The sequence below is a fragment of the Ipomoea nil genome, unplaced genomic scaffold (assembly GCF_001879475.1).
Source record: "Ipomoea nil cultivar Tokyo-kokei standard unplaced genomic scaffold, Asagao_1.1 scaffold1317, whole genome shotgun sequence".
Taxonomy (NCBI): Eukaryota; Viridiplantae; Streptophyta; class Magnoliopsida; order Solanales; family Convolvulaceae; genus Ipomoea; species Ipomoea nil.
In genome coordinates, this window is record NW_017617745.1 from 5,053,515 (window position 1) to 5,063,913 (window position 10,399).

The 10,399-nt window shown below is 34.7% G+C and overlaps 3 protein-coding genes and 1 long non-coding RNA gene across 4 annotated transcripts; 3 read left to right on the forward strand and 1 right to left on the reverse strand.

The window, feature by feature from the left end:
- Positions 1–300: 300 nt before the first annotated feature.
- On the reverse strand, positions 301–4,336 carry LOC109185356. Its single transcript, XR_002054970.1, has 2 exons — positions 3,732–4,336; positions 301–626 (listed from the first exon to the last, which is right to left on the reverse strand). It is a non-coding gene; the product is annotated as an uncharacterized LOC109185356 (long non-coding RNA).
- Positions 1,411–3,562, forward strand: LOC109185354. The gene is made up of 4 exons (XM_019335339.1): positions 1,411–1,967; positions 2,056–2,340; positions 2,433–2,666; positions 2,750–3,562. Exons 2-4 carry the CDS (start codon positions 2,323–2,325, stop codon positions 2,909–2,911), a joined length of 414 nt encoding a protein of 137 aa, XP_019190884.1. The 5' UTR covers positions 1,411–1,967; positions 2,056–2,322; the 3' UTR covers positions 2,912–3,562.
- Positions 4,337–5,221: 885 nt separating the features above from the next.
- Positions 5,222–6,428, forward strand: LOC109185292. Its single transcript, XM_019335271.1, has 2 exons — positions 5,222–5,341; positions 5,991–6,428. Exons 1-2 carry the CDS (start codon positions 5,222–5,224, stop codon positions 6,426–6,428), a joined length of 558 nt encoding a protein of 185 aa, XP_019190816.1.
- Positions 6,429–7,319: 891 nt separating this feature from the next.
- LOC109185352 (plastoglobulin-1, chloroplastic) lies at positions 7,320–10,396 on the forward strand. Its single transcript, XM_019335337.1, has 4 exons — positions 7,320–7,382; positions 7,429–8,046; positions 9,024–9,219; positions 9,954–10,396. Exons 2-4 carry the CDS (start codon positions 7,478–7,480, stop codon positions 10,260–10,262), a joined length of 1,074 nt encoding a protein of 357 aa, XP_019190882.1. The 5' UTR covers positions 7,320–7,382; positions 7,429–7,477; the 3' UTR covers positions 10,263–10,396.
- The last annotated feature ends 3 nt before the right edge of the window (positions 10,397–10,399 follow it).

The window sequence follows — 10,399 nt, forward strand, 5'->3', positions numbered from 1 at the left end:
AAATCTTTCTCTATAATAAAGCAAAAACATTTTGGTCAAAAAAAAAAAAATTATTTTCCCGCCCATTTGCTCTTGCATTTTTGGTCACCAAAACAACTTTGTGACTGTTGAATTATTGTGGGTTATCTTTTTAGATTTCAGAATATGCAATCATTTCTTTTCACCATTTACCAATGATCATTGGTTACTGCACCCATAGAATAATATTAAATAATATTTTTCAATACAAAATATAATATAATTATACATTTAAATTCACAATAAATACAATCTGATCAGAATGCATTAAATGCAAAAGGACAATGAAAAGACTATGTGGCATGCATTTACCAATGATCTTTGGTTACTGTATGCATAAAATAATTTTAAATAACATTTTTTAGTACAAAATATAATATAACAATATAACAATACATTTAAATTTACAATAAATACAATCTGATCAGAATGCATTAAATGCAAAAGGAAAAACTGAAAAGACCATGCGGCATGCATTAAATGCACAGAAGCTATTAATGAAAAAATGACGACTCACGCGTAATAATGACCAAACCCAAGTTCCACACTTCGTTTTCCCAGATGGTTGGGTTAATGAGGTAATTTGGCTATAAATAGTAGTTGTTTTCCTGCACAATTCACTTCAACTTCTTCAACAACAAATATGAAATACAAACTCAATATAACATCATGGTAGGAATGTTCATTTTGGCCAAAGATATAAGTCCTATGACTTTGAAAAGAGCTATCAAACTAAGGCTTGTGAGAACATATGAAGTTCATGATAACCGTGGTAACAACTCTATTAAAATCAAATAATGTATCTTCCACGATGAAGAGGTAACATTTTTTACTGCACTTTATATTTCATTTATTTTTACTATTTTTTGTTGACATTATTCTTTTGTTAGGGGACATATCTTCATGCTTCAATACAAAGAGAACAAGTAGAAAAATTCCAGAATGTCTTCAAAGAAGGTGTTGTGTATGGCGTGAAGAACTTTTTAGTAATAACAAATTATTTTACCTACAAAACTACTGAACATCGGTTCATGTTAAAGTTTAACTATTCTACCATTGTCAAAGAGTACAAGCCACAAAACTTCCCTAAGGTGTTATTTAGATTAAAAAGTATTGAAATGTTAATTTCTAAGAAGGATCTGAATGAAAAGCAGCTGCTAGGTATATTGCTTCATCACACATTTTCATATGTTGATTTACAATTTTATTCAAGTTTATATTTTTATATCAAATCAAAATTGTGCACAGATGTGATTGGGAAGGGTGTGGAGATATATTCTCCACTGGACAAAATCATTTGATGGTAGACCGTCTAGGCTTATTGATTTCATAATTGAAGATGGACGGTATGTTTTTTTTTTCGTTTAATTTAATTTAATTCTAAGCCTTTGTCTAAATTTTTATAAAGTTTTATAAATTATATTATCTGACAACATTTAAAATATTGAAGGAGTAATCGTCTTAAGTGCACCGTGTGGGATAATCACGTTGATTCAATCCTACCGTATTATAATTCTGTTATTGAAGGACCACTTTGTTCTGATTCAACTATGTAGGGCAAAAGAAGTTAATGGTTAGTTTTTTTTTTTTTTTTAATATCTAATACACACAATAAATAGTTGTTATAATCGTCTGTTCAATATTTGGTGACACTATACAGGAGAAGTCAGAATTTCCAGCTCTTATAGTGCAACTAAGATGTTATTTAATCATGACTTGCCAGAATTTAATGAGTTCAAGAAAAGGTAATTTATTCCCTTGATATTTCTATTTATTTATTTTGTTCCTACAAATTTTTTTAACATCTTTTTAATAGTCTTGGAGGCCTTCAAACTCCTCTACGGACTATTAGTTCAATTTCGAGGCTATCTTCTGGAAATACAATCATTGACTTACAGAGTGGCGACATTGTGGTCAGTACAATTGCAGATTTATATGAAAAGAAAGAGGTAATCTCAGACTAACTATCTCAGTGTTATTACAATTTCAAAATTTAATTCTTTTTGATATGTTTTATACAAAATTTATGATGGGCAGGTTGGTGAATATTGGGTCCCTGCAAAGATTGCTGGAATTGAGAGTGTTGGTGATTGGTCATATCGTTCGTGTGTTAGTAGTGGCTGCAACAAAAAGTTGGTCCTTGAAGAGGGACTGTTGTGTTGTACCAAATGCAAGAGGAAATGTGAGGAAGGGATTTTAAAGTATAGGCTCATTGTTCGGGTCTACGATAATAGTTTTGATGCTCCCTTCCTAATTTGGGATTGGGAATGTAATGATTTGTTGGGTTTGACAACTAAAGATTTGATGAAAAAGTATCCTGAGGTAGATTTCTTTATATTTGGTAATTTATGTTTGCGAATTATTATTGTGATACATTCATATTTTATTTTTCATATTTTGTTTACGTGTTTAAGGGCTATGATGATATCCCAAGAGAGATTGAGGGTTTATGTGGAAGGATCTTGCTATTCAAGGTGTCAGTGAAGAAGGAACAATTAAAGAATTTTAACAGTGCTTTTCCTGTTATTAAGGTGGTCACTGACCCAGCTATGTTGTCTACATATTGTTCTATGTTGGAGCTAGAACAGGATAAAGATCATATTTTAAGGATGGTTGATGCTACTACTGACAAAGAAGATGCTGAGATGGTAAGTGCTTTTAATAGAGAAAGATAATCACTTTTCAACTTAAACATATATTTTCACATTTATATGTTGTTAAAAATGTATAGGAACTATCTTTTGCGGATGAAGCAAAAAGCCCAGTAAACTTGGGAGATAATGAAGATGTTGATCTTGATCCAAAAGGGGTGTCAGTTAAACGCCGTCTACTTGATGAGTTTTCAAGCACTATGAAAAAGGGGAAAGCTATCATTGTCAAAAAGGAGAAATGAAGGACTGTTGGAATTATTAATGTTGTTTTTTGAAACACTGAAGCTGAATGTTGTTTTTGAAAGACGGACGTTTGATGTTGTTTTTGCAAGACAGAAGTTTAATGTTGTTTTTGTAAGACTTTTAACCGTTTCGGATATTGTGCTCATGTGCACAGATTGATGTACTGTTTTGAAACTTACCATGTTTAATATTTAAATTGTGTGTGTTCTGTAATTGTTGTTTTTGGATTTTGTAAGTTAACCTTTGCAGGTTTGCTGGACTGATTATATATTGATGCCAAGTAAATTTGGCACTACAGAGTCTGCAAAAGCAGGGTAGGAGTAATTTAAGGTAGTATTCGTTTTGTTTTTTAAACTATCATTTTAATTATGTTTGACCAAATAAAATGCAGGGAACTTAACAGTGTCATTTTTCTTGCTGATTCCAGCAACTGTGGAGCAAATATTATAGATGAGTAGATGACAATTTATCTGGCCATGCAGATTCCAACACAAGCTTCAAGATCAATATTGGGGGTGGTCTTTTGGAATACATATTTTCTGTGCTTAAAGTAGTATTTGACTTGCGTTTATTGTAATGTCTATGTACAAATATAATTTCACAAATGTACCAGTAACCAGTTTAATAAAATCTTGGTTTTTGTTCTTATAATTAGGTGTATGCCCATAAAAATTAATTCCATAAAATAAACTACAACTAAAACACTATAATTCCACACTGTAACAACACACAAATGTTTATACTATATATAAGCTGATGTATAATATATATATATATATATACGCACGAAGGAAATAAAAAAAAATTATAATATTATACCTGTAAATTAAATGATCCTCTTCTATTTGGAGCAACTCATATCTTCTCAATTACATTTTTCCAACTAGATCTCAACCTTCATAAATAAATAAAATAAAAATAACAATAAGAATTTTAACTATTTTGTGTAAATAATAAAAAAATTAGAAGGTTGAGGTAGATCAAAATACAGATTATAAATACAATTACAAAATATATTTAACATAGGAAAGATCTATGGTAGTTATAAGGAAGAAGTCACTTATCTTATCTATATAAGCGAAGTCAAATTCGAATGATCAATACAACAAATCCGATCGAATCAGAAAACACTGTACATCAAGATGTAGATAGACAGTTGGTCGAACAATCTTGACATAGATTATCGAAGAATATGCATGCATTCATATTTGGTGAACAAAGAAGGACAATTTTGCGAAGTCGCTGGAGATCGCAACATTGGAAGAGACAAACGGATCACGAAGAGATCGCTGATGTACGGAAAAGATAATCAGGCAAGTTAGAAGAGAGAAGCAGGCGATCGCTATTTCAGAGGACAGAAGAGAGAAAAACAAGGGTTGCATCCGTTCTTAGATTTCAGACGAATTTTTGATCTACCAAATGTTTCAAACCTAAATGTTTCAGACCCAAATGTTCGTATAATTGTTTGTATTTATTATACTGTATGGGCTGGGCAGGGTTATGGAAGAGTTTGGGCCAATTAAATTAGAAATATATGGGGGCGTTTACTAACAGGAAATTTTCAAGAATTTTCGGAAATTGAAAATTGAAAACAGTTTAGGTGTTTACCATGTTTTATTCCCATTTCTAAAATTGAAAACTATTCTTCCTTTTTAAAAGAAATTTGGAACACAATAAAAAGTTGTTTCCAAATTTGAGAATACACGCGTGAAGTAGGTCTACCCATCGATTCCGCCAGCCCTTTTTTTCTTATTTCTTCTTTCTTTTCGATCTCTGCTTGCGACGTTTTTTTCTTATTTCTTCTTTCTTTCCGATATGCTACTTCCTCCTCAACATCGCTGCCGGCTTGCTTTTCATCAACGAGAGGTGCTGCTTCCTCCTCAACATCGCTGCCCACCTGCTTCTACCGGAGAAACGATCACTGCCATCCTCTCGCTACCACGCCGGAAAACCCACCCTCACGTCTCCATCCTCTCCTCTTCACCAATCCAATTCGCCCGTCTTCTCACTCACACTGCACCACCGCCGCCGTCACTTGCCCCGCCGTCGGCGCTAACAACCACAAGCCCACAACTCCTTGATACAATCTCTATGCAAGAAAGGCCAACTGAAACAAGCCCTTCATCTGCTCTCGAAGGAGCTCTTTTTGGCGACTAAACTCATAAATATGTACTCAGGTTTGGACTGCATCAATGACGCACGCCATGTGTTTGATAAAATTTGCAACAGAACGATATGTCTAGAATGTTCTCTTCCATGTGTTATCTTTCGCTGGTCATGGTGATGAGGTTTTGGGCTTATATAGACGGATGATTAAGGTTGGCATCGCATCTGATAGGTTTACGTATACATATGTTTTGAAGGCTTGTGTTGTTTCTAAGTCACTGGTGTCTCTGCTTCACCGCGAGCTTATCGACGATGGTAACCCAGTGATAAGGTACCAAAGAAATCATGCTAGGGAAGAATAAAAAGCTAACTCCGAGAATTATTGCAATTAATCAAAAACAGAGAATTGAAAACAAGTTTTCATTTCAGTTTTCAAAAACAGAGAATTGAAAACAGAAAATAGAAAACAGAGAATAATTTTCTGTTAGTAAACGGGCCCTATATGTTTAGGTCCAAAAAGTGTTAAAGGCTTTTGTGGTCAGATTTTAATTTGTAGTCATATATATATATATATATATATATATATATATATATATATATATATATATATATATATATATATATATATATATATATATATATATATATATATATATATATATATATATATATATATATAATGTTTTAAAATTTTGGAGGCATTATGGTATCGGAAAAATAGTTGTTTTAGGTAGTGATTTTAAGTAAATATTACCAGTTATTCCGAAAGTAGATTTAGAATGGTTACAAATTAATATTTACTACAAAGTAATTACATCTTTGAAATAAGTAATTACTAATTCCTAATTATTCATTTGTACTTCAAGTTAGATAGTGTGTACAGACAATTTGACTTCGTAGTCATAAATAGCTTTATTTACACCGTAATTTTCTGTATGGAATTAATTTTGAAATCATGTTTTGACATTGAAGGTTGGATCACCGATCATGTTGCTAAGAAACATAGATCACACAATGGGTGTTTGCAATGGTACTAGGTTGGTTGTGAGCAGACTAGCTGAACATGTGGTTGAAGCAAAGATTATGACAGGTACTCATGTAGGTAAAAAGGTGTTGATAGGAAGAACGTCAATGACGCCTTCAAACCCGAGATTTCCGTTCAAATTCCAGCGTAAACAATTCCCAATTATGCTGTCATACGCAATGACAATCAACAAAAGTCAAGAGCAAACTTTGACCCATGTAGGCCTGCTGTTGAAGAAACCAGTATTTGTGCATGATCAATTGTATGTTGCGGCATCTAGAGTAACAAATCCAAAGAGCTTAAAGATTGTAATTTGTGATGAAAATGGTCAGGATAGTAATTCCACAATTAATGTGGTTTACAAAGAGATCATCAATAATCTATAATTTAATTTGACACATTCATTATTCATCATCTTTATTATTAAGTTATTTTGTAGTTTGTAAATATAAAAAATAATATTATTTCTTCATAATATTTAATATTACAATATACTTAACTGAATGTTACAATATATATATATATATATATATATATATATATATATATATATATATATATATATATATAAAATATAGTTTAATAATGTTACCAATAATTATCACAATAACTATAATGAAATTTTAGTCCGTGCATCGCACGGGTGTCATACTAGTTATGTTAAAAATACAAGTAAAATGTACTAAAAGTGCAACAAATAATGTAAATTGAACATTGCTTTATAAAACAAAAGATTTCCTCAATCGAAAAGATATTATTATAAAGGAAAATTGTAATTTATGTTACTTACAAATATGTCAATTATTAATGTTACTACTAAATTATTAGTGTTGTAAATATTGCTCATTAATTTTCAAAACGTGATATATATTGCCCCTCTCCTATATTATTAGTGGTGTAAATGTAGTTACCAGTCGTTTTTCATGTTAAAAGACTATATTTTTTCCTATATTATTAGTGGTATAAATGTAATTATCCATTGTTTTCCATTTTCAAAGACCACATTTTTTTCTTCCTCCATTTTTCTTTCTTCGTTTGTTCTCCTTTTGCTGACAAATATATTTATTTTTCTTCCTATTAAGAGATGAGCCATATATGTAACGTTTTAAAAATTACGAGATAATAATATTTACACCATTAATAATTTAAAAATAATAATGATAATTTACATATTTCTTATGCCATAAATTACAATTTTCTTTATTGTAATTTATAATCGTGCGTAACTCACTCACCCTCACAAAAAATATCAGCGCTTGGTTTTATATCCTAATTCAATAATTTTTTTTTAAATGAATAGGAAAAATTGAGAAATGAAGAAGGAATAGTAGGAATCCCAATAAAAATCGATAGCACCTCCACTTGTGCCTGAAACCGCCGCTAACGCCGCCGTTTGCGCCGCCGCCTGGGCACTGAATACCACCGCTAAAGCATAATGTCTCTCCTCCACACGCCATGCGCCTCCTTTTTGTTGAGCGCCAAAACCCCAAAGGCCACCGTTAAACCCTTCGAAGCTCTTCCATTCTCCTCGGCTCTAAACCCTAGGTCAAGAGCCTCCCCGATTCGACTTTCCTACTCCTCGCTCAATGAGCCGTCGGACCCGAAACCATCTGGGCTGCCTATCGCCGGGGGAATTAACAAACCGGACGACGTGTCGGATAATAAGCCCTCGGCTTTTGTGGACGAGTGGGGCGAGAAGTCGGAACCGGAGACCCAACCGACCACGAAATTCGCGGACTCCGATCCTCCCCAGGACGAGGATGAGTGGGGCGGGAATGAGTTAGGGGGAAATGGGGCTCCCGAAACGGGTAGTGGCGAAGACGAGAGGCTTCGGGACCTGAAGAGATGCTTGGCGGACACGGTTTACGGTACGGATTTCGGGTTCCGGGCCTCAACGGAGATACGAGCCGAGGCTCTGGAGCTTGTATCTCAGCTGGAGGCCGCTAATCCAACTCCGGCGCCGACGGAATCTCCCGAATTGCTTGATGGGAACTGGATTTTACTGTGAGTTTTCTTCGCGTATTATTCTATGTTACATATATGAAATGCGAATTGGCAGAAGCCTTCACTGTGTTTTCAATGAAACCGTTTTAATGAGAAATATGAACCCACCTAAACCTGTTGACATTAAATTATACAAACTAGTATGATAACCTAAAGGGTTATTTCATTTGAAGCAAAATAGAAATTTATGAGCAACTGGTTATCAGAAATAATGATAGAAGCAAGAACATCTTCCATCCAAGTTTGCTTTGAATTTTGATCCTTCTGCCCTGGCATTATTATGCTAAAGGACTAAGGACTCTTGCAAGAACAGGGTAACTCTTCCAGACCTTAATATTTTGTGTATGACTAATAATGGGTGCTTTTGAGCAATTTCTATGTAGAACCAGACTTGCAAATATATATAGATTCAGATCATATGTGAACCCTTTGTTAGTTGAGAACGTGCAAACTAAATGAATGCACTGCAACTACTCCAATTTCTCCGTTCGGCTGCTAGACATTCGTGGAGTAGTTGCAGTGCATTCATGCAGTAGTTTGCATATTCTCACCTAAGGCATGGTTGTCATAGGAGCAGGACCCTATATATATAAGGGTCATATGAGAACCCTTCCTTAGGTGAGAACGTGCAAACTGAATAAATGCAACGCAACTACTCTAACTTCTCTGTTCGGGCTCCAGGCATGCCTGGAGTAGTTGCGCTGTTGCGGTGCATTCATGCAGTAGTTCACATGTTCTAACCTAAGGCATGGTTCTAATGGGAGCTGGACCCTATATATATATATATATATATATATATATATATATATATATATACACACACTCAGACAGACAGACACACACACACATATATGGATGAACATAGAAAGAATACAAAGGATTGATTCATTCAGAAACTGGAACGAGGTAGATTGGCATAATTTGTTTTCTTTAAACTGTTCAGCATTTCATTCTTGTATCACTCTACTGTGTGTTAGGTTTACAGCATTTTCTGAATTATTACCCCTCCTTGCTGTGGGCAACATTCCATTGGTTAAAGTTGAAAAGATTTCTCAATTGATTGACACAAGCAGCCTTACAATCGAGAACTCCACATCATTATCAAGTCCTGTTGCCACACTCTCTTTTAGCGCCACTGCAACCTTTGAGGTTAGAACCCCCTCAAGAATACAGGTATGCACTTATACTATATGGATTTTCTGAGATATTAACAGTTTCATGCATTGTTGTTAAGGCGTCACCTAGGCGACGCTTAGGCGTCCGGTCGGTGGAGACTGGTCGCCTAATGAGCTCGCCTCACCTTACCAAAACAAAAAACCCTACTAATACGTAGCTGAGAGCTTGAGACACTGACTCCCCCATCCTAGCCTCGCCTTAGTGGTTGTTTAACTTTGTTTTTCGACAGGGGTTATGGCTGATAATGAAAATAACCCAATTATGATCCATCAACTACTCCTAAAAGGATGGCTAAATCTAAAAAACCCATGCTGGAAATGCTAATTATTGCATAATTTAGTACTTATTGTGGAGATTTATATACTCATCGCCTAGGCAGCCGCCTAGGTGCCTAGGCGGTTGGTGGCACCTCACCTAGGCAACTAGGCGGTCAGTGGCGCCTCGCCTAGGCAACTAGGCGGTCGGTGGCACCTCGCCTTGAAAGTCCGCCTTAACAATAATGGTGCCATGTGGGTGTTCATTCCCTGACATTTTATATTGGACAATAATTGGTATCAATTAAAATTTTCTTGACATTATTTTGGGTACTTAAGAATTTAGGACCCTTGATGATGCTAAAGAAAATGGTGTATGAATTAAGAGACTAATATTGAGGAATTTTGGATAGATGTTGATTTCCACAATCATTTGGGAGATTTTCATGTCATGCTTTTAGTGAACTTTCCACACAGGTTGAATTTAAGGAAGGCAGCTTTAAACCTCCTGAAATCAAGTCAAGAATTGATTTGCCAGAGAACGTGGATATTTTTGGGCAAAAGATCAATTTGTCTCCTGTGCAACAATCTATGGGTCCTCTCGAAAATGCTGTGGCTGGTATAGCTCAAACAATTTCCGGTCAGCCCCCTCTAAAGGTCCCAATTCCTGGTGAGAGGTCTAACTCCTGGCTTCTTACTACATACCTTGATAAGGATATGCGAATCTCCAGAGGAGATGGTGGCCTTTTCGTGCTTGTTAAGGAAGGAAGTTCCCTTGTATATTAAAGCAGTACAGTTTTTGTTGATTCTAAATTCTTAGATTAATAAACTTGGTTCTATCAGAGCTTCATGAAGGCCAAAATTTCAAATTTTAATCTCACAACATTTGGTTGGATAATACCGATATAGTTTCTTGCACATAA

Excerpts from the sequence above, each read along its gene's own strand:
- LOC109185292 (XM_019335271.1), top strand. The coding sequence starts at position 5,222 with ATGATTAAGGTTGGCATCGCATCTGATAGGTTTACGTATACATATGTT. Across the intron at positions 5,342-5,990 it reads TTATCGACGATGGTAACCCA|GTTGGATCACCGATCATGTT; the intron begins GTGATAAGGTAC and ends TTGACATTGAAG.
- LOC109185354 (XM_019335339.1), top strand. Across the intron at positions 2,667-2,749 it reads ACAAAGAAGATGCTGAGATG|GAACTATCTTTTGCGGATGA; the intron begins GTAAGTGCTTTT and ends AAAAATGTATAG.
- LOC109185352 (XM_019335337.1), top strand. The coding sequence starts at position 7,478 with ATGTCTCTCCTCCACACGCCATGCGCCTCCTTTTTGTTGAGCGCCAAA. Across the intron at positions 8,047-9,023 it reads GATGGGAACTGGATTTTACT|GTTTACAGCATTTTCTGAAT; the intron begins GTGAGTTTTCTT and ends ACTGTGTGTTAG. Across the intron at positions 9,220-9,953 it reads GAACCCCCTCAAGAATACAG|GTTGAATTTAAGGAAGGCAG; the intron begins GTATGCACTTAT and ends CTTTCCACACAG.